This window comes from Plectrocnemia conspersa, unplaced genomic scaffold, assembly GCF_051122295.1.
Source record: "Plectrocnemia conspersa isolate PC_06_02 unplaced genomic scaffold, ASM5112229v1 ptg000003l, whole genome shotgun sequence".
Classification (NCBI taxonomy): domain Eukaryota; kingdom Metazoa; phylum Arthropoda; class Insecta; order Trichoptera; family Polycentropodidae; genus Plectrocnemia; species Plectrocnemia conspersa.
This window is the reverse complement of record NW_028277167.1, coordinates 16484022-16509297: the sequence shown is the minus strand read 5'-3', so window position 1 is coordinate 16509297 and position 25276 is coordinate 16484022. Positions and strand designations below refer to the sequence as shown.

General features: G+C 27.6%; 1 protein-coding gene across 1 annotated transcript in view; it reads right to left on the bottom strand.

The window, feature by feature from the left end:
* The window catches only part of LOC148236774 (limbic system-associated membrane protein-like), a 65761-nt gene that overhangs the window by 24665 nt on the left and 15820 nt on the right, over positions 1 to 25276 (bottom strand). The window contains exons 2-3 of the mRNA XM_088182531.1: positions 17470 to 17803; positions 7863 to 8107 (exon numbers count right to left, since the gene is read on the bottom strand). Of these exons, the coding sequence (XP_088038657.1) occupies positions 7863 to 8107; positions 17470 to 17563 (339 nt within the window). The 5' untranslated portion in view covers positions 17564 to 17803. The remainder of the gene's footprint in view (positions 1 to 7862; positions 8108 to 17469; positions 17804 to 25276) is intronic.

Sequence of the window (25276 nt, the reverse complement as noted above, 5' to 3'; positions counted from 1 at the left end):
AGTGTGGTAAAATTCTCAGTGCAGCGGTTACTCAATAAAGTATTTTTATTTTTGTTACACGCGATCGCGTCCCTTGTTCTTAACCGTCGCGACCATGTCGCCAGCGCTTGAGACCGTTCCGTTTTAACGAGCCATCCGGCTTTCTAACGAGCTTGACAAAATCAAGGATATTTTTGGCGATAGCTATTAGGAGATGAACAAATGTATGTTCATATATACATAATTTTGGTGCGTCCCGTAATAGTTTTTTTTAATATTTAGTAATAACTTTTTATTGTTTGCGAATGCAAAACTTTAGGAACCCCCGAAAGGTTAAAATATTTTTTCGATAATCGGTAGCTATCGATGACGAAATATATACGATGGCTCGAATTGCTCAAAAATATCCGAGTAACAATTGATTATCTGAGCAACTGAGGTCTGATAATTTGTTTATTAATACCCATGATAAATCTTGCCGAGGCTTTCTCAAAATTCTTCAATTGTATTCCCGCATTAATAAATTGTAATGTCACTGTAATAATGAAAGACAAAAGGTTAGTGGCAAAATAATTAAATCATAGAAACCCATACAAATATTCATATATTTTACATCACAATTAAGGGTAAGTTTAACAAGGTATCATATTTTTCTGCTAATATTTCTTTAACCTGAAGTTACAAAAAATTTGATTGCAGAATTTGCCTGTTAAGACTGCGATTACATTATTAGTAAAAAAATAAAAAAAATACTAATATTCAAGAGAGAAAATTACACAAACTCAACACTTAATGTGCGATTTCTAAAACTTCAAGCACATTTTTACGCCTCACGTGCGTTTTTTCTTGTGAATTTGCAATTATGTTGGTGTGGAATTGCTACGTTTTTTAACTGTAAGAAATGTCCTACTTCTTATAATAAATTAGAAAGACATTTGCACGTTTGCATCAATTTTTTAAATACAGTCCATTTTTTATATTATGTTAAAAAAGTGCCTTTTTAATTTTAAATTGTAATCCTAAGTATCAGAACTCAACTGATACTTGAGTTGTATTTTTTCTCATGATTTATATTTTCCACCCGATGTAATTATTTAGTCGTGCTATGTTTTTATATAAAACAGAATAGACTAAGAGATTATTTCATCATTTTTTATAGTTAGTTTCATTCAAAACATAAAATTGGTAAGATACTTACCGATGTTTTTAAAATAAATATAAGTGAAAGCTTCAAAATACATAAGTGTCAAAATTACATTTTAAATAAATGTATTTGACCTTGTTGTAATTAAATCAAACATAGAAGCTTTCTTTGTATTACTGATTACATTTTTTCAAGCAGCACGTGGATGGTAATCATCTTAACTAAACTTATATTGTACATGCTTAAATGTAAACACGTTATTATAAAATGATACTATAAAATGATAAATTTATGAATGAATATACTATTTATAGAAAGTACACACCTCTAGTCATAATACAACATAGTAGAACGAACACTCTTGTATATACTTGTATATGCTCACTATTACATTTTCTTATCACACTATGACGGCTTAAAAAAATCTACAATACGTCAACAATGGATCCTCTGTTGGATCTCTATTTTTGTATAGGCTCACGTTTTATCTACGTCTACCTTCAGTATAGTACATATTACGCTGGTATAGCCCGGCACGAATTCGCACACGGCAGAGCGTGCCAATCTCTGCGCTCTGTAAACGTGATGCTGTTGCCAATTTTCTTTATTGCCAACGTCAAAAGTTGGCCGATAAAGCCGGGGCAGATTTGTTCGGGGCCCCGACGTGGAAAACTTTAACCGCCCTCGGTCGGTTTCGTTATAAATCAAAATCGATATCCTCCCACGCAATATTCGACCTTCAACATGTATAATGCAAACCTATCTATTATACCGTGTGTATAACAACAATATTTTATCTAATCTTCGCGAACATTTACCTCGCGAAGCGTGCGACTTTGCCGCATTATAAATATAACATTCTCTTCGTATTATGGCGTCATGTGGTTACAGGCTTTTGTATTATTTTATTATTGCTACTTGAATTTTGAACGGCTGGTTTACACCTTTATAAAAAATGTACTATATACATAGTATTTCTATATAATTTCAATTAGACGTTTTAACTATTGATTTTGTTAGTACTAGTATTACCTTGTAGTTGATACCTCCTTTGACCGAACTTCTTAGAACTCGTAAATCTTCAGAAATATCTTAAATGCAGTGCGATTTCATGCGAAGAGAGATTTTTATGACTGGTATGGGTATACTTTCATGATTTAATACTGAAAAAATCTATTCCAAAAGAAACAATTTTAATCTTAAAAAAATGTGCGAATTTACGAAACTATGGAAGTATTTACATATTTCATAATCTATTAGATTTTCGGACGTGACGAAGTGTAGATTGTAGAGTGGAACAACGATTTGGATTTTCCGAGTTTTAGGTTTATCTAGGAGTTCCTAATATTTTTATTATTACTTATTATTATAATATGTACATACCAGCATATTAATCAGAACAGATACATTTAATACAAAACCTTAATCCCAGAAATTCTGTAATTACATTTTATTATTTATTGTAAATTATACCTTTTTAAATTAAAATGAAATATAAATTTTTGACAAATTTATTAAAAAAAAACCCAGTTAATAATGGTACAAAATATGTTTTTATACTTTTTTCCTCGTGTTGCTCTAGTTATGTCAGTGTTTATATATAAGATAAAGAAATGAAAATACAATAAATTAAAATTTAATGAATTATGTTTAAAATATAAATATATCATGGAAAAGGAGCAATAGCAACTTTTAAATATTAACGCGTATTTTATTGTTATACAAAGTAAAGGAATATCCTTAGATGTCAAGAGTTGCAGAATTTTGTAACCCTTGTGTGTGTATATATTTGCATTATATATTTTTTATATATTATATAATTATTGTATGTTGTTTATTTTATATAATTTATTGGTTATTTTTACAATATTACATTTGCCTTTAATATCACATTACCGTCGTAATTCATATAGCTTCACTTTGCAATTGCCCATGATATTTATATTCAACTTAGGTATATAGGGCAAAATTCGCAAACTAGTAACACACACGCGAAATTCCGGATTCTGGCTTCATTAGACGGCAATCAAAAGTGTTGACTCACAACCACCCTTATCCCCATCGGATGAAAGTCAGTGGCTGCTCGTGATGGCTCCAGTGGGGACGGGAGGCGGTTAAATAGTTTCGTCGAAATTTAAGCCCTTGGATGCGTCACTCGCAGGGTGGATTTGGACGACTTTGAAAATTAATTGCGCGAATTGATTCAAGGGCAATTCTCCTTATTGATGTTCTTCCGAAACTCGTTCTTACGAACAATGGCGCCGTTTAAAAAGAGATTACGGCCACTTTTGAGCCAATTCGTCTTCGACGGAACGTTCGTTTTTATGTCAAAGTCGTAATAAGCTCGCGGTTAAGATGAAAAAGAAACGAGGGATAAAAAAAATCAGCGATAAAAATAACATAGATTCTCTTTGAGAGTACCGAAATGGGAGTTCTACGATCGTATAATAATGTATTAAAATAAATAACGATCCGGCGTAATTGAAAGATAGAATTATTTGTGTTTCAGTCGACGTTTAAGAGTATTTCCTTGAATTGACAATTTTTTATTCGCATTTAATAACAAAATTTTGCAAGTTATGCTGAAACCATATACTAAAAGATAACCGCATGTTCAGATAAATTTTGATAAACCCTAAACACACATATTAAAATAACTGTGCGTGGTGTAACGTATGTATAATGCCATCAGCAAAATAAATTAGATATTTTAATGCATAATAATTAACAAATTAATAATTTAAGGACAATCATGTTTAATTAAAATAAAATTCAAGATTTACAAAAAAAGTATTGTATTTTAGGATTGATTTATCTTTACAAACACGTCCTATTTTTTAAACTTCGATGCTTTTAATGAGCCTCTAAAAAGGTTTTGTTATTCCCACGTCAAGCATTTCTAGCAAGCATTTAAATATTAAGCATTCTAGACATTGCTTATAAAATTCATTGATCGTTAAACGTGAATGTGTTAACGTGTTAATCACTTACAACTAATGGCCTTTCACTTTTTCTTTCTAATGATAGTTACTTAATAATACTTTAAATTCACCACACTATTATGCCTCTTCAAGAACTCAATTTTAATAAATAGAATTACATTGCCAATAAATTTTACCAGCTGTTTTCCCAATCGTACAAAATAAAATTAATATTTTCACACTTTGTAATCAGCGAAATATATGACTTTACATTCATTTATTTGTTATTCACGTAATTTTCTCTTGTTTTAAAATCATGGCACTATTTTAACTCTTTATTATTGACTTTTTATAAAATTAAATAAATTGAAAGTTTATTTAATTGCACAGAAAAAACTGGTTATTTGTTAAAACTATTAAGCATCGACTGGACCATTTTTATCACATACTATAAGCGCCATTGGGTAATAAATAAATAGTTTTAATATCTATTTGCTCTGCATCTATACTTAAAAATTATTTCTCGTATATCTATTGATATATACTATTATTTTATTCAACTTGTTAAATGTAACGTATTTTTTATTTTAATAATTGGTCACAAAATATTTTCATTCAATAATACTTAAATAATATCTCTTTATAATAGATTGTCACTGAAAATAATAGGTATAACTGTATTACACAATTTTTTTTTATTAAAATCTCATGCCTATCAAATTAAATAATATTTTTATTTCCAATAACGAGTTATCTCGTTAGATTATTATATTTCAGCTACATAACAAATTGACGAGTCATGAAATGTAATAAAATATCTTATCAAGTTCATAGAATATCATAGTCAGCGTCTAGAATACTTTTACTTAAAATATATAAAAATATAATTGCAATGTTTAATAAAATATTATATAAAATTCATAATTAAATACTGTTATATAATAGATTAATTATTACATATATATTATATGTTTATATTATTTTGACATTCAAAACAATTTTTAATTGAATATATTTGTAAAATCGATATCAGACGGGCATATTTTTAGAGCATTATATTATTTTTGATGCCATTTTCTCTAGAAATTACGTAGTCGATTGTTTAATACATTTTTTATATTCAATTGAAGCGAATGTGAATTGTCTCTCGTGAAACCCGCCTCTTACAACAAAGGTCGACACTTTTTGAGCTAAAATTTTAATTTTTTGAGCCCCTTCCGCTCAAGGTGTCGTATGGCTGAAAACGCGAAAATACTTTTTGTTTCCTAGGAAATCATTTTCTTTGTTCTGATTTTCCGCACACCGGCGCACGAACAATCGAGTACAAAAATTGGACGCTTCGAATTAATGCAAAAGTCCCGGTTGAAAATTTTGCGAAAAGCCAAAAGGGCCTCATCCTTCGGCTCTTTCACAGTCTTCCCTAAAACGGATACGCCAATTTGCCAAAGTATCGTAAATTATCTTCCCGTTGTTAGCCAGAGCAACACACAATTTATGACTTGGCAAAACTTGCGAGACGTTCAGTAATGCGAAAGGTAACCGGAATACGAAACTTTGATGTTAAGAAGTTTTTTGCTTTTTCTTCCTCTTCTCTCATATACACAGTAGGGCTTGGCTAAATCGAATGAATTATCTTTCTCGTGGAAAGTTGACAGAAACACTTACTTATCTTTGCAAACTCTTTAATGCACTGCCCTTTGTGTACTCGTCTTCGCCGTTGTGTTATTTATATCGTTATTATACAGAGCGACGTATTAATCAACTTACTTATGAACTTCCCCTTGCCTCTTACAAATAAAGAGAGAAAACATACAAAAAAGAGAGTTTCTTTGGGCAGAAACGGATGTTAATTAAAGTTGAAAAACGCAAACAATTGATTTGCATTACTGAATACGTAAAATACACTTAAAAAGCATTTTTTTGTCAGTGGTTGAAAAAATAGCTTCTTATGTAAAAAAACTCCTTCAAATTTATAAATACGATTTGTAAAATATAATTAGACAATCAAGATCTCCTGGTAAGTTTTATTGTTACCTAGCTGTTTACAAGTATTCCCATTGCGAAAACCCTTAACTACATTGTTCAGAAACATAATGTATTTTATTTATAAAGGGGATTTCTATAAACAAGTCGGAGGAACACCTATGACTACGATATGTGTGGGCCCACGGCGCGATTTGAATGTTTTCCTTATTTTTTTAATACACAACATCCAAATATAAAATGTACGGTAGAATTAAAAAAAATTGTCAACTGCCCATCCTGGACACACTTATTATAAAAAAGAAGACGGTTTTCTGAAACATACAATATACCGAAAAAAATATGCACACTAAAAAATATCTACATGCAAATTTCTACCACCATCTGGCATAGTTTAAATCAGTGGCAAACTCTATTCAATAAAGCTAGAGTTTAACCGATACGGATATCAAACTCTACATTGCGAAAGTCCAGCTTTAATCAAATGGCTTCAGAAAGATAATATAAAGTCAACAGAAAAGAACAGAAAAAAAACATAAAAGCTATGCATATGAAACGCACAAACCATACATCCGAGAAGTGACAAAAAAGACCGGAAGAGCCCTGATGAGGCACGATATCCGACCTATTTTTCGATCCAAACACAAAACGGGTTCTATGCTTGCAAATGAAAAAGAGCAAATAAAAAATAAATCCCAAGGAGTGTATCAAATCTCGTGTGCAGATTGCGGTAAAGTTTATATTGGGCAATCTATTAGACGCATCATACACCAAGAGAAAGAACACCAAGTTGCTGTCAAAAAGTTTAATGGTAATTCTGTTCCGGTTAAACATAGTTTTAATGAAGACTACAAAATTTATTTTAGCAGTTTCTGTTTGTTCGTACAAAACGCGAAGTACTAAAAATATAAATCCATAAAAAATATCAAAATGAACAAACGAGATAGCAGCAGCATGATATCAAAGTCTTGGCTTTTGGTTTGGAGTCTATATGAGCGAAAAAATCACATATAACTGTCACCGCCTAATTGCTACACAATGGACAAAATGACGCGCCCCTGGCAAATGGACAATTAATGGATATCATTAATACTGACGTGTATATATGACAAGGTTAAGGACGAGAGCGACAGTTGTGGAAAATTCGTGATCATGGCCGGAGAATTGCAACCGAAATATCGAAAAGATACATGAAAAATTAAAATATTTTTTCTTATATTACATGGAAAAATTATTTATAAAAAAATATGTAACACGGTATTGGTGGTAATAATACATTTGGCTCCAAATAAGTAATGTTAACATATATTTCTAGCTTTTTATACAATTTCGCCGTTTGAGATTTATTTTTATTTGTAAATATATCACAATGAAGCTATGTTTAAACAACGTCAACACATTGTATGACTAATGTGTCTTTAGATATACAGCAAATACAAGGATATAAGATGAATAACAAACTTGTAGAAAAAATCCGATCTAATATAAATACAAATAATCGTGTATATATAAATACACTTTTAGTGATGGCATTAAATTTTAATTACTCGTAGATATTTTAGTACTAAATATAGCTTTATATTTATAGTAACTCAAGGAAAACCACAAACCGCATTATACACTAAAGTCTTAGATAATTTAGCGCAAATATTTACTAGATTCAAAGATCAAAATCACACCCTAAACACCCACAGGGCTTAAAGCACACTCGAAACGCCAGAAACGCGACTTGGCCAATTGTTGTGGTGACCGAAGACCTCCTTAGCTCAAGTGTCTCCGAGACCCCATAGGCGGTTAGGTGAATATTTAATTTGGCCCAGTTGAACGACACTCACCATTCCGTCATCCATGTTTCTTATTACGCAGGGCAAAAGGGCGTTGGAGCCAGTCTGCGAGGTCACGGCCGTATTGTTCTCGGTCGCAAAGTACATCTTAGGTGGGGTGCTAGGGTCCGGGCTCTCCAGGATTGGTGGAAAAGTAGCAGTGAGTTGGTTGTCCATCTGCGAAGCAGGCTTCTTGCTAAGTATGGCACTTTGGAGGGCCGCACTCGATGGACCGCTTGACCCCGCCGTGGACAACCCTGGAACATAGACGAAAAAACAAGCTCATTAAAAATAAGATAGGTATACTAATTAATTGGATCACTAAATAAAAAGTGGGTATGAATTTAAAATCTTTGTGATATGAGATTTTATCCATAGTTTAAAATATCTACAGAACATTATTAATCTGTTTTTATGTTATGAAAATTTAGTTAAAAACGTAGAAGAACTTCTCAAACATTCAATGTTGCAAGTGTAATGAAAAGTAAATTTTAAAAGTATTAATAATAATTTTAATTATGCTTAAACACGTGTATTAAAAAATCACTAGTAATTAACACTTTCATAACATAAAATTTTCTCCCCAAAAAAGTTTATGTTACATCAATTTTATCTTTTTTGTGGGAACAATTAATTACCATTTATTATTTTATTATTTGTACTGTGGTATTAAACATATATTTATTACTAATTAATATATTTTTAAATCTCTGACATTAATATTGATTTTAGTTTAGTGTTAATAGTAAGCTCTACTGTATATTGTTAGGACTATATTTTCATCTCAAAGTAATTCTATGTATCTAATATAATATATCTCATAAATTAAGCAGTCTTACATAAATTTAAACGAGTTGTATTGAAATAAATATGATTTTTATCTTTGTAAGCTTAATACATAACACTTTTCCCTCATCAAAAATAGATTTAGGAAATGCTCGATCCTGATTAAATGTAATTCAAAATCTAAAAGTCTGTTTTTCTTAAAGAAAATTGAATATAAACATTGTATTATGGTTGAAATTAATGTATTGTATATTAAAAAACTACAGTTATTTTTTATAGATTTTAATTTTGCTTTTTTTCCAACAACAACATATTGCCATTAAAAAGCTTATTTGCGTTAACACAGTCAATTCGAGAGCTATTCATTTCATTATTATTCATAATTGAAAAAAAAACCGGCAAGATGGCAAAGTCTGATTGATTGATCAATATAAAAAATACAGCAATGATTTTACTTTAGATAATTTTTTTCAAAATACATATAGGAGTATTGATTTATATATTAAGCGTATATTATTAGTATCGTGTACTTTAGAGCTAATAAAAGGGTCGTAAACTCAAACATATCATCTCTTTCTCAATATTGAATAATGATGAAATGACTAGCTCTCGAACTGACTGTGTTAACACAAATAGAGAATAGGTATTTGATTTTATCATCTTGTATTGATAAATGTAACTATTGGATATTCAAAGCTTAAACAGCAGTTTTTTCATTGTAAAAAATTAAGATCTGGTTCATTGAGAATATGAAAGATGTTTCTCAAATTTTGTAAATAAATGCTTATTTTCTAAAATCAAATTTAAGTAATCCACCAATATTTTTTTGTAGAATTATACCATAAGTATAGCAGTAATTAAATTCAGTTTTATGGTTAAACAGCAATACTTATATATGATTATGATCATCGGTTCAATAAATTTTACATATATACATATATTAGAAGAAAAAACGTTTATATAAATCATTTCTAATTAAATACGACGATATTAAGATTAACACTCAGCTTATTTTACTAACCTGACACTTTTTTTTTCGCTAGAGAGAAAGTCGTCTTTTATTGCATTAATGTTTATATATATATCTCATTTATAAAAGGAGAAGGCAATCAGAGGACAAGGCAATTAGATAAAAGTTATTGAGCCATTAAGACATTATTTTTTATATAATTATTGTGTAAAACAGCTCAAAAAAACAGTGATATCGATAAACATTTTAATCTTAATCTTGGTTTATTTTATTTTTAATATCTTTTAATAATCATAAAATTCTGAAAGCTTCGTTTAGCCTCTGCATTTTACATTGTATACTACACCTTATTTTATTTACGCTTACGTTTGTTCGAGTGAGATTTAATACGTTTTCTTTATGGACAATCCCTCTCACTGTCTAAATGTTTCGTGTACGAGAGAATAAACTTGAACGGCTGAATTTCATCCTCACTTAAAACGTTATTATCTGCAAAGCTTTCAGCGTTTTTAAAGTGTCCATAATCTCTTATAGCACCGCTGAAATCTGAGAGATTGCACCATCATCGACTGTTTGGAGTAACTTGATGGCGATTAAACTTTACGCCGTCCTTGTTTATTCAAATTGAATTAAATTCTTTACATTGAATATTTTACATAAAAGATGCTGCCTGCATTAATAATGAAAATTTTTTGGCAAGCTTTAAGATATAAGTCAACATTTGATGGGTCATTGTAGGAAAATACCGTATTGTGAATACCAAATTTAAATAATCAACAACAGGTTATATTTATGCGTTTTAATGAGATTTATTTACCAATGTGTAATCTATGTTATATTATTTCGCTATAATCGATGTTTTCTGAAGGATTTGAATAAACCAAGCTATAATTTTTGTCATTTATTAATAACCATAGCAAAGTAATTCAATATAATAAAATCTCATTTCATATTTAGTAAATACAGTTATTTATAACATGGCTGTTTACTTTCTAATCAAATTTATGAAATAATGTAATAATTTAGTTACTAGCAAGGTTTAAAGGTCTTTGATATAATCCTAAGTAAATAGACGCATAATATAATATAATATACCGCAAAAACTATGAATAGCCTTCAAAACAACATATATCATGTCATTATTAATTGAATTGAAATATAATATTATGTTCGATCGAACACAAATTTTTAAAAACAATGTAAAACACATTGATTTTATATCATTTTAATATCTTCAAAAGTAATAATAATTTGTCAAATAAAAAAAATTAAGTTAATATCTACTAGTATCACATAATAATAATAATTTAATTTTATTATTTTAATTAAATACTTATTAACTGAAATTTTTTGTGATGTTTTATAAAATAAGTTTTTACTATATACGTATTTACTATAAATATGAAATAAGATTATAAAAATATTTTCACATATATGTACATCGTATTTCAGTATTTTGTGTTTCCATATATTTGATATATGTATATATTTTACTTATTATTATGTGTTACACACAGATTATACTGTTAAGTACATATATACAATTCTGAAAATATTAATAATGATAATTATACGATGGTACAATTTTAAAATGATTTTAGTTTTTAACCATTGAATTAAAAAAAATAAGCTACATTTTTAATGTTATAATTTAGCTGTTTAGTATATTTTATTAAATTGTTATAATTTTTTATGCAAACTCCGTTACTTGGTCAATTAACTAGGTATGTTTTGATTTTATCTTCAATTATTTAATTAACTTATTTGAAGAATAAAATTTAAAAAATCTAGGATGCTTCAAATAAAATTTTAAGACTATAAATATGGTTTTTAAAAAAACAACCATAAATATTTTAAAACCCTTAATAAGTAAAGTTACAAATATAAATTATTTCTATTTTGTATTATATTTTCAAAAGCAATGCTTATATTTTTTACATGCAACATTTTTACCATAAAATGAATATATGGTCTGATTAAAATGTACAAAAAGAAAATGATTTTACAATTTCTGTAATAAAAAGATTATTTTTCATTAAAAATAATGAAAGTACTATTTTAAAAATAGCAACAATTATTGAATGGTGCAAATACACAATGGATCAGTTTTTTATATTAAAAAAACTATTTTATGGAATAACAAAAATAGGTAGGAGGTTTAAAATATCTATATATCGTTTGTTATACATGCTTTGCAGCAAGGTTTCTGAAAATAAAATGATTAAACCGGTGCTCATAAATAAAAGTTTCAGACCACGTACTTTAAAAGAAAAGGTTTTAAATAGCTACACGGTACATTTATTAGCTAACAAAAAGCTTAAGGTTAATAATGCTGAATTTACACATTGGTTTAACAAATGTTTTGTACCAGGAGTAAAAAGCTATTCAGGGAAAATAAGCAATCCTTAAAAGATATTCTAAACATTGATAACGCGCCAAGTTACTCGTTAACAGAACAATTTTATCTTAATAAATTTAACTATAATTAAAAAACCGTTAGATTTGTGTTGTGGAAATTATTTGTATGTTATATAATTTATTTGTGTCTTTAATTTAAACTAATTTTACTCTTTAAAGCGTTTTTATTCTACGCTCTTTTGTAGATTTTGTATGCACACTTTTGTTAGTGCAATTTTGCTCTGCCGTTTTTAACGGTACGTCGCACATATGCATATAGATTATTAATTTCAATAAAAAATATGTACTGATCGACTAAACAATAAAATTAAAATAAGGATTACGAGAAATATTAACGGTAACAATAGAGATTAAATTATCTGATAAATGAAACAAAACAGTTAATACAATGATAATACAATAAATAAAAAGCATGACAAAAAAATGCGATTTCAGAAGGTAATTGCCACTATTGTCCTTAATCAATTATCGTTTAAACAACTAAGAAGCGTATATGATAATATATGCTTTATCTTTGGCTGGTCTTTAGAATTTACAAGAGGTACTAATTAACAAAAATCGGCTGCCTATCTCGCAATTAACTAAAGCTTTAATAATTAGCACAATAAAAAAAAACTTTGCACAAGGCATATCAATAGCTTATTGTAGTAGTGATTTTAAATGTTGAGGTAGCTGCAAATAAAAGACATTTATTACGTAATTAAAAAAATATTATGTACCTGAATTTACATTAATATGTTGTTTGATTTATTTTTATTTTTATTTGTTTTAATATGTTGTTTGATTTATTTTTATCGAATTTCTCAAACCTTCGTTAAACACTGTATAAATTAGAGTATAGTACCTCGTATGTCAGATTGATATGTGTTAATAATTGTCGTGTTATGCTTTTATTGGGCAGTAAAAGAGGACAAGCGACACCCTGGCCCATAAGGCACGGGGCGAAATTGCCGGCAAGAGGCTTTGATCTAATTAATCCCCAAACAAAATATGCCCCATAAACCTGCCGGCTGAAGTGCTTTATTCATTACACGGTCAATTAGGATGTATAACGACCACGGAATAAAGGAATATAGTCCATGTAAGGACGAGGGTCGAAGGACTCGTCCGAGAACACGTTCCTAGGACATACACACACATAGGCAATTTTCAAAACGGCCAATCTGATTTAACGATGTTTACGTGCTCACTTGAAAATTATACGCGATAATACGATCAAGGTTTAGAAGTATTTCTATAATTAAAGGAAATAAAAATTAAGTGTATGTTATAATATTATATAGAAAATAATATAGAAAATATATAGAAAAATTATATTAATAATTTTTTCATATAGTTTTAGTTGCAGAAAAACAGCATATTGCATTGACATTTTCTCAATAATGGCATTTTTTTAGTTGGAATTTCTCAGAAAATTTTGTATTAACCATTTTTATTGTACATTTACAATAAAAACAAAATTAAAAAAATACTTTTATCTATGCATGCTGACGACTTTGATAGTTTACCTATTGTTTACGATATTTTTAAATCGCGAGTAAATTACTTCTAAAAACCTAATATTTCAAGAGGTGGAGAATTAAAACTAACCAGAATAAATATAAGTCGATTATATGTATCAAACGTATACGAACTTTGCCACCATTAATAATACTAAAATTATCATTGCATATATTATCTAAAAAAATCTATGCAACTGAAATGCTTTTAAAAACGTTATTGTTTTAGCTTAAATTACAAGATACACATCTGAGATCTGCAATCTTATGTAATGTCTAATTAAAATATGAGTATTAGCAATTCCAAATAAATTATTATATATTTCGTTAGAGCTTTATATTGATTATTTAATTGCAAAGTACGCATCAGTGTTGTTACGCCTCAAGCTCTAATCTAAGCTTGTATTGTAATATTAGCTTACATTTGTATAGTTTGGGTTAAATTTGGTTGTTTGTATGCAACAAGTATCACGTATGTAAGGTGTACGGGTATAGTCATGCATTAGATTCATTAACAACGTTAATTGTTTTATACAAATTATATAACGCAAACATGTCGTAATACAAAGAGACATATTATAAAACCACGTAGACAAATAAAATAAATTACATTTTCACAACATGTTTTGTCACGTTAATACAATCAATTTATTTTAAATTCAATGAAAAATTTTCTTTTACAAATTATTGAAATATCATTTTAATAACATATTTATGATAGATGGTAAATTGTATCGTTTATAAGTTAAAATGTGACTCATGTAGTTATAATAAGTTCTGTATCTCTCAATTGAGATATTTCGTGAAATATCTAAAAAAAATAGTCTGGAATCCATTTATGTGAAATATATAGAAAAATCTATTTGTGTTTATGAAATTTAAATATTTTTTTTATAAAAATAAAAAGTTCCCATTCTAGTGAAAACAACTATTAAAGGGATACTACGATACTGTCAGCTAAATTAATTATTTACTTTTTATAAATTAAGTGCTAAATCGGCATGAAAACTTAAAAATCGTAAAATAGGATTTTTTTTACAAGGATTTTTTTTCTGAATAATATAAGTATTTTTATAAGAAGAGGAATAACATTTATTAAAGAAAAAAATTACATATAAAAATTGCCAAAGAGTTACACAAAAAATAATTCTTAGTTACATGAGTTTTGAAAAAAATAGACCATACACGTCTTATAAAAGGCTCTAAGATACATAATTTTATTTAACTTATTTATTTTTACAAGTAGTATTAAAAATATTTGTTATTATCAAATATTTACATCTTAATTCTTAGAATTTCATAAAGTTACGAGCTACATAATCCTTATTAGCTATATACATTTTTTTGTTAATTACACTTCACAAAGAAGATACAACAACAATTTAAAAATTTGTTATAAATGTAAAATTATGCGCTCATTATTATTCTGTTGTTTAAAGTATTTATTATAAACAATTTGATTAAAAATAACAATATTTTTAAAAACTGTAATGTTTTTAAATTTACAGATTATTTAATACTGACATTTTACTATATCTTAATCGGTGTTTAAAATGTTTTTTCAACATTGTAGAGTGTTCAGTTGAAGTTTTTTAAAAATATAAACATGTTCATATTTACAAAAATACTTAATGAAAAAAAATATTTTATATATAGTACAGAATCGTCAATGTTATTATCAAATATTTACAACTTAATTCTAAGAATTTTATATATTTTTATGAATTTCACTAGTAATCAGTTTAAAATTTTATCAGTGTTTCGACTTGAAAATATGATTTTTCTAATATTAAAAATGTTTGCATAGTCAGTTTTGGAGTTTCACTACATACACACCAGCTTCAAGTAAGTTAATTTTACTATAAAAACAATGCAAGTTTTTTTGCTAGCAACTCAAAAGCCAAATAATTTACACAGGATAGCTAAAAAAACTGATACCTATGTGTAATACATCGATTCATTTCTGTGGTGAATGTACGTAAAAAAAAGAATTAAAAACTTTAGTGCAATAATTGATAAGAAAAGGTATCTAGACGTATTACGATAGTCGCATTAGTTAAACTAATATTAATATAAGCATATAAGATTTATCCTAAATAAAAATTAATATACAATAACTGTTTTTATTTTTATTTTAATAACGTAAAAATAGGAAAAAAATATTTTTATATCTAATATCTATGGTCATTATTCGATATAAGCTATTTTCAAATACTCTTATATCGAACAGTAAACGATAAAATATTAAAATATAGCTTACGACATATATGTTACTAATAAAAAGTATATTTACTATTTATTTCACTTAAAAGAAAATAAAGTATTAAATGTTTCAAACTTTAATGAAGTTCAATATTTGCGTTTAATTATTCCTAAACTACGTATTTAGTGCTGCATCAACTACCACTGGGTACGACAAAAAAATATTATCATAATAAATTATCTAAGAAAGCATTCAAAGAGATAATATTAACAAAAAAAAATGCCATTTTAAAAGTACACAGCTGCATAATAATAACTAAATAAATAAATAATTTCTGAAATTTCGGCAATTACAAAGAAGTTTTTATTCAATATTTTCTATAAAAATAATTATTTTGTCTGGTTTATAAATATAATAAAGATAAAAAGATAAATTTGGAAAAAAATGGACACAATAAATAAGCTGTAGTTACTGTATCAATATGACGGCGGGGGGGGGGGGGGGAGGAATGATACGCGTTGTTAAAAATATACCATATACATTTTAAGAAAAGCAATATTTATAAATAAAAAAAACAATTCAACTATAAATATCAATAAATAACTAAAGAAATATTTAAATATCTAACTTAAATTAAAATATAGGTTCATATACTTGGATATGTATGTTACTAATAAAAATAATTAAGTAATTAATAATTAGATTTAATAGTAAAAACATTAAATGTTTCAAACTTTAATTAAGTACCATATTTAATTTTAATTAATAATTTTTGCAGCAACTACAATTTGGTGTGATCAAAAAAATACAACCACAATAAATTATTTTAGACTGACTCAAAAGAGATAAAAATAAATAATATATCGAAGTCATTTTAAAAGTATACAGCTGCATAATGATATCTTAAATATGAGTAATTCTTAAATTTCGGCAATCATAAAATTTTATTTTTTTCATTATTTTTCTATAATACTGTTTTTTGGGTTTTTAAATAACATAAAGGAAAAAAGATAAAGGTGTTTAAATGAAAAGGACACATTTGGATGTAAATACTTGCGTTGTTGAAAAAATAATATAATTTTTGGGTAGCAATATTTATGAATAATTTTTTTTTTTAATATATTTACCTATGAATATGAAGGAATAGTTAAACAAATATCCATATTACGTTTTTATTCAGATCAGAGTTCTTAGTACCTTTTTAATTTATGGTCATATTACTTTTTGATTGATTTTAAGTAAAGCTGTAATAAATAAAGTTGTAAGTAAAAAATGTAAAAATTGTAAGTAAAGCTTAACTGATCATAGTTTCTTTAGACTAATTATTTTTTTATTACAATTTTTTTTTAAATAACATTTGCGCAATATACCAGTGGTATAAGTCGTTAACTCATAGCAAAAATATCTGGATTAGAATCTCATATAGAATCTATGCCATTTTTTCAATTTAATTCTATCGAGAATTAGTGATTAATAAATCTTTTAATTTTAATAATTTAATATAAATTTGGCTTTTCTACATATTTTTTAATCACAATGATAACCTACATAAAATATATTTCTTCCATTATACTAAAATAACAATAAAATTTTCGTAAAATGTTATTATTGGAATTCCACGAAAAATTAACGTAGTTGTTTTTGACATTATTATCCTCGCATTTGTAAAGGAATACCGATCATGCTTATTTATTAAGGAATGCTTGTAAAATTTAGGGTTATTATTAGGTACAAATATTTTACCTTGTCCTGCGCCGCTGACCACGAAGAGGAGCAGCGTGGTGGTGCACAGGGCGGCGCCCGCCGGGGGCGCACGCCCCGCATCAAGGAGCCCCATTTTCTCACTCACTTGTCGTTAGCATTTTAACGAAGACGCCCCCTCCTACCGCATTTTGAATTAATCACACTTAATTGCACACGGCCCACTAGGTATAATATCAACGACCATTATAAACCTTCGGCCATTGTTCCCTATTTGCCACACGCTAATGAGTCGAGCTTTCCCTATCAATTATACACTTATTCTTAATATCACACATTTGTCAGCCGTCCGTGATGGGGGCGCAGATCACCGCATCTGAAACGAAACGAAAATAATTAAGCCGGACATTAATTTGCATAAATACATGGATCAATTGACGAGAGGTTGTTTGTATATCTATAGACGTGGACTCAAACACATGTTTGTGTTATGATGCTCTTAAAACGATAAATTTTAATTATTTTTTTAATCGATAAGATTTCATAGCAAATAATTGTGTCCTGATTATTTTCTTGATATATTTTATAGTAGTCGAAAATTATATGGTTTGCGTGTTAATATATAATTTCTAATACAAACTATATGGTTGCCAGTTAATAATTGCGGTTTATGGCCTTAAATTCAAATACATTTTGATCAGCTAATAAGATAATTTATTGATCAACTATTAGATTTTTTTTTTTGCCACTGAATACTAGTTAATTTATTCCATAGTGTAAAATTTAAAAATTATGGAGTCGATAAAATGTCGATATGCACTTAAAGACTGAACTATATAAATCAAATAATATTGTTGGCGATATGTCTATGAATGTGGATCATAAGGCATTATATAATAACTCAAACAATTTTTTTTTGTAAACGCGTTGTCGTACAAGTAAATTGTACCTTTTATATTACCCAGTGCAGTGATTAGACGTTGCAGTTTTTGTTTTATTAATTTATAAAAAAAAATGGGTTTACTCTTTTTTAAAAAAATATACTAGGCGCCAACGGTTCTGAAAATCGATACTTTTATTTATAAATATTCTTATGAAATAAATACATTTTAAGTGAGCAAGAAGGTATATGATAATACAAACCCATATATATGTATATATAAATATATGGTTTAAAACAAATTAAAAAACAATTTAAAAAACATCTCTTATTAAATAGTAACTTCAGCATATCTTGAAAATATCTAATAAAATAATTAAAAAAAAAAGTTATAAAATAAGTCGTGTATAACTTATGTATATCGTTTTGTCAGATTTATATTTATTATTGTCGTTTTAAATATTTAAAAACCAAACACACAAACCATTAAACGACCACAAAACCCACTGAACTTTATGCATTCGATTAAACGATTTTAATTAAATATGAAATCGGGAATGCGTATAATGAGATAAAAGGCATGTATGTATCGTTTTTAATTCCATATTTTATTACTCTAGAAAAATAAAAAAAATAAAAAAAAGGGATTTAAGTCATAAATTTTTTATTGTAATGCGTTCTTTTAAATATACAAAGGTTATATTTTATCAATATGGTTTTCTAAAGCTACAGTCCTAAATAAAGTGTAGGCTTTATATTCTTCACCCGTTCGACAAACAAGTCATGTACATATATGTATATACCAAGGTGAAAAAGGTATATTCGTCGTTCAAATATGCACTTTAATATTGCACTTCCCACGAGGGAACTATTTACCAATGTGAGAAGTGAAAGTTTTAGGAAAAATCTTTTTCTTAAATGTATGTAAGTACCAGTGAAACAAACTCTTTTAAAATGTATGTACCAGTGAAATTTGATAAAAAAATCATTAGAAAAGAATTTTTGAATTGAAATTCAACAAATCTACATTTGATTATGAAATCGTTATCTTTAATTTATATACTTCTTATACATTGAAACATATAGGAGTTTTCTTTAAAAACGTGTTATGTATAGTAAATTTGCGTGATAAGATATACATATATGAATATATTTTTTTAAATTTATATATTTTTTTATAATGTATTTTTTTTTATATAGGCGTAGGTATTATATATTATATAAAATAATAAATTTTAAATAAATTTTATTTATAACCTTTGTAATGCAATTTCCGATTTTTCTCTTCGCGCAGGTATTTTTGATAATAATTTAAACGATAAAAATAACGGCGTGCTAACATCCTATTTTACGTAAAATAACGTTACGGTTTTATTTAATCTGAATAATAATACAGTTAAACAAAAGTACGCGCGGATATGTATTATATAAGCTCTGTGCGAAAATTTGCATGTCGACAATAGGATAAGTCTATACACACAGTCTAAAAAACCTTTTTTTATGATCAGCCCGGATAAGTTATTCCGCAAGATAAGCCAGCGGCGACGCGTGAAATTATCGCATTAAACAATTTGCAAATTTATTTATTATGTTAATGTAATAATTGTATAGAAAAATAACATTAGATTACAGTATAAAAGGAGAATGAAACATATTACTACGCTCAATAACGTGTAAAAATTTTCACAGATTGTATTCTAAAAAAAGTGTACTAAAAAAGCTTTTTTATAATTTATGTTTAACACCGGAATAAAATATTTGAATATATTTTTGTAAAGGGCATAAATGGCGGTGACAAGTAATAATTTAAAAAAATGCTATTTCCATTGCTCTCGTGATATTTTAGTTTTCCCACTCTAGATATAAAACTGCCAACGTTTATTCAAGACAATCCAGTAAATAAACAATAAAGCCAACCATAATTCACGCGCCGTCACTGCAATGACGAAGCTTTTTACGACTCGTTTCGTATCTGTTCGCGGCACAGAGCACGTACGACACAGAAACCGCCAATATAAAAACGAATAGTGTTGTGTTTATTGTACGAGCCGAGCCAAAGTTTAACAGCCACTGGGGGCAGGCGGCGCCCTAATAAAATATACGCGGGCATTCCTCAATTTGCTGACGTTACACACTAAAATGACGCTAAGCGAAACCTAACTGTTCGGCATTAGAATAAAATAATATATATTAAATAGATATTTGTTAAAATAACAGTTTTAAATATCATACATAGTAATAATTTTGCCACAAAACTTGATTTGTATTTTTGGATTTTAAAACCTAAGGGTGTATTTAAATTACTACATATTAAAAAAAATGTATATACCGCTATTAGGCGGTGGAGTTGGAATTGATGTTCTTGGTAGTCGGAAGTTTTCGCCGGCGTGTCGATTTGCTGATTTGCGATTTATGATGCTGATTCAAGACGACTCTGGCGAATCGTATATGAGCTAATTGAATCACTTCTTCGACATCCTTCGCAAGAACAATAGTAATGTGTGCAGGATAGAAAGTATGACCTAGTCTTTTCAATACAAAGAATATTTTTCTGTGGTACTTATGGGCGATCAAACTCCGTTCAATATTTCTAATTATTAACGCAAATATTTATTTACGAAATCTCTTTCCCATTGTTGTGAATATATTATGCGTGGCTCCACTTTAGAGACGAATAAAATTCTTCAGGTGATAATATTGATATTTATATTTTGTCGATTTTATCCTACAGAATTTAATTTGACATGTTGCTTTGGCAAAATACTTGAAAATAGTTTTTTTTGATTTGTATGATTAATTAGGAAAATTAGTTACAAACTGATCATTGCGATTTAATTTGATAATGATTTTATAAATTTTAAATAAAATTTGTTGCTATATTTTTCATACAAAAACGATATTGAATTATTTAAAAGATTATGATCTTAATGTTTATATATTTATTTATTTTCAGCAAATAAATATATGTAAATTACTCAGACAATTAAATTTATATGGCAACAGGTCTTGTAATCCTGATAAAATATTATAGCTATTTTTATTCACAGTGCATTTTAATAAACATAGTGCATTTTAATAAGCAATAAACATAATTATAACCAAAATATTTACCAATATTAATATTGTGTAATTTTGCATATATGTAGTGTATTTATATAATAAGGCAAATTTGATTAATTATTTTATAATTTAAAATGCTTTGTTATCTTAATTTTTTATGGTCCACAGTACTTAGTTATATATGAATTTAATCTAAATCATAAAATATGACAAGATAAAAAGGGCGGTATTTATGTGGTGGCATATTGCAACAATATGAGGAAAATTATTATATACAAAGTTCTGTATATAGCTATGGGTATACATATAAAAAAGACAAAAATATATATACATATACGTGTCTAACTCAGAGTCTAGGTTTATCTGACGAAAGAGAAATGGTTGTAAACAAGCATAGTTTAGTTTTGTTAATTCGTGCTAAGACTGTCAAGCGGATCAATACAGTCTAGCTCGGATGCTTGTGCTTGTTTGTTGAATTTACTTAAGTAATTGGTGAACAACAGAACAGTACGTCGTATTGTGGTTGAGAGTTTTTGCTGCTTTCGGAAAAATATCATCTTACCGTACACGCTCCGGAAAAGCTCCAACGTCAATCGATCGGAATTCCGTTTAGGAAAAACAATTTTCCATCGACGGACAAATTACGCATGATGTGAGGGAGGAAAAGATACACGACGTATGTATTATATGAAATGAGAGGACTAATGGGGTGGGAAATTGTCAGACGGGTAGGTTCTCATAACTGATCGAAAAAATAACAATTTGTTTATTGACTGATGACGTGAAAATTTTTATTATAACGAGGGGGACTAAGGGTCTAGACTTAACGGAAAAATCATTAAGGCGAACAATGTTTTGAGTTGCCAATAAACATGTGTAGATTTTCATTAAATATGTATGTTTGTATATACAAGAAGAATTTTAATTATTTTCTTTACAATAAATGGTAATTAATTATATAAAATGCCTTACGATATATATAATGAGGAAGTTGTTATTACATAAAAACTGAACAAATAACTTAATTTTGCTCTTAGCTTCGTTATTCATTATACAGGTTAATAGTAATTTAATGTTGTTTGACATATTACTTATTCTACAAGCACTTTGAGTCGGAATTTACTTACTAAACCCGAGTTGTGATATAAATCTTATAAAATAGTAAAAAATGTTTTAATCTTACAAAACACCATACAACTTCTTTAGATCTCAATGATTCTTCTTCTTCTTTTATTCATGGTTATTTAGTAATAAATAAGTTTATATATCTAAGTCACACAATAGAAAAAAAAATTATAAATAACATTTTATATTAATCAGGGCTTACATAAATGATGGCTTCTAATGATATTTATTTTAATTATTGTATTAAAAATAAGGTTTTTTGTTACAATTTACCGAATCAGATTTATTGTATCTGATATAAATTATGACTTTAATTGTTAAATTAGATAAAATATTTTTATAAATTTATTATTGACTTTTGTATTTATAAAAATCAATCTAGTGGTGCTTCGAAATCCTTAATAATGAAAACTAAAGTTAGAAAACTTTGTGCGAGTTCGTAAAACAATATTTTCTAATACACGATTCGTAGAAAAAATGTAACGTGAAACAATTTAAAGTTTAACTTTGTAACTTGAAAGTTTTTTTAAAATATTTCTTACAACTTTTCACAATATGTTCTAATTAATGATTCGTGAAAATTATTTATTATCATATAAGTGATTTTAACCTACAGAAAATATTTCTAGATATTTAAAACTACATATTTATTGCTACAGGATAATAATAAACATTTTAAGCGTAATTTAATAGTAAGAAAATGTAAAGATCGTTTAATTTTTTTTATATGCATAGATGAGAGAGGTAAGTAAATTTATTTAAATTATACTATTTTTATTCTTATAGAGTTTTTTTATAAATCTAAGTCAGTGCTTATAATTCTGAACGCGTACTATTCCTCCGCTTCTACAATTTCCATTTAATTTAGAGAATGTTTTCCTTTTCCGTTGGGCACATTTATTGTGATATATGTTTAAATTGTGACCGGACCCTCTGAAGTTTGAAAAGCCATTAACAAAGTTTAGCGCATCGGGAGCTTCCGTAAAAACTACTCCTACACACACGTACATGTAAACCACCAACAATTTAAAACTCGCCAGTTTCGACTACACACCAAGGCGTAGTAACATATAACAAAATAATTCCATTATTACGTCTACAGAGAAGCTTAATTAAAACCGTACATGTTAATTTAAATTACATTGAGTTTATTACCGGGAGATATCAAAGCTCGCAAGATAACCCGGAAGCGTATAATTATACATTATGTTAGATTTCGCACGCGATTTTATTTTCTTCGTCTTAATCCGCAAATATATTCTGCCCAAGTATCTTTAATATATCACATACGATACCGAAGGGTCTAATCCAGCGGTTATCTTTATGTGTTTTGAGTAGAAATTCTGTTCAATCGCAAGTGATCCATTGGGGGTTGATAACAGACTTGCGCAACTTATGTCTATTTTTTACATTTACTCTTTATCAGTCCCATAAAATATTTAAAAAATATTTTTTATGTATCTACATACATTATTACTTAAGTTACGATTAGGTTTCAAAAAATGTGTTTTTAAATCGCGTTTTTACAACACTCACATTTCGTTACTTTATATAATGTTTGTTCTCTAAAAGTATAATATTATATAAAAATTAGCATTTTTATCTCTCAAGTGTTTTATTTTATTATTTTTATACACATTTTTTTATTTATATTTAAGACTTATTTTACACACATCCGACATATTTATAAATCATTCTAATTTATATAGCAATAAAATTTTCTTGTTTACAGACTTTAAATATACATAAAATTTAATATCTGAAAAATTATGTGTAATATCTCAAAAGAGTTTATATACGAGCATGTGTATATGTATTAGTCTATGTTTTATTAGCATATATGCAAAACTATACGTATCAGCTTTAAATCACGTAGCCAACATATATACGTGCATATATGATCTAAAAACCAAAAGATACGATTGCAATTATATTACATTAAAAATGTACCTATAAATTATTATTTTTATATTTTATTACAATAATATGTAGGGTCCATGAAATATACCACGGTCATGTTTAAAGCACTTATTGAAATATAAGTATTGACCGTGAGAAATAAACCTGTCGTAATACGCGGTAAAAACGCAATAAATAAAATCTTTAAGATTTACCGTAAATTGCAATTGCTATGCCTAGAAGTGTATTTTGAAAGTGACGGTCAGACAAATTAGCTAAAAACACCCCAAACTTGCTTATTCAATTTTATTGTACAATCGCAGTTAATAAATGTAAAATTACAAGTTTGGGTTTGATAAAATCCAGTTGCTTCTACATTCTCAAATCTTCGTAATTAGCTGTCGTAATTAGCTGCCGGTACCGGTGAAAATGCACTGCGATATGATTTTAGACAATATATTTGACTGGTGATATACATATATTATGAAATATATCCGCATTTACTTAATTTACAATTACACACCGTTTTTTAACCTAAATAATTTTGCATGGAATTTCACTAATTTGTCAGTGTAAATATATTTTCGATGATAATATACATTCACCATTACAAAAAATAATTACGCAAATTATATGTTATTCAAAATTGGTAAACATTTAGATAGTAAAAACAATTATGATAGGTATTTTTAGAGTTACATAGTAATCACAGTATTATTTCAAAATTCGATCTTAAAATGGGGTAAAAAGGAAAAAAATATGTATTATTAGGTATTTTTTAAGTTGCTTAATTTATTAAATGTCTATTAAAATATTTTTATAATATTGTTTAATGCTCAGTGTCTTTATATATGCAAAAATAATATAGTAGTATATTGCTATATA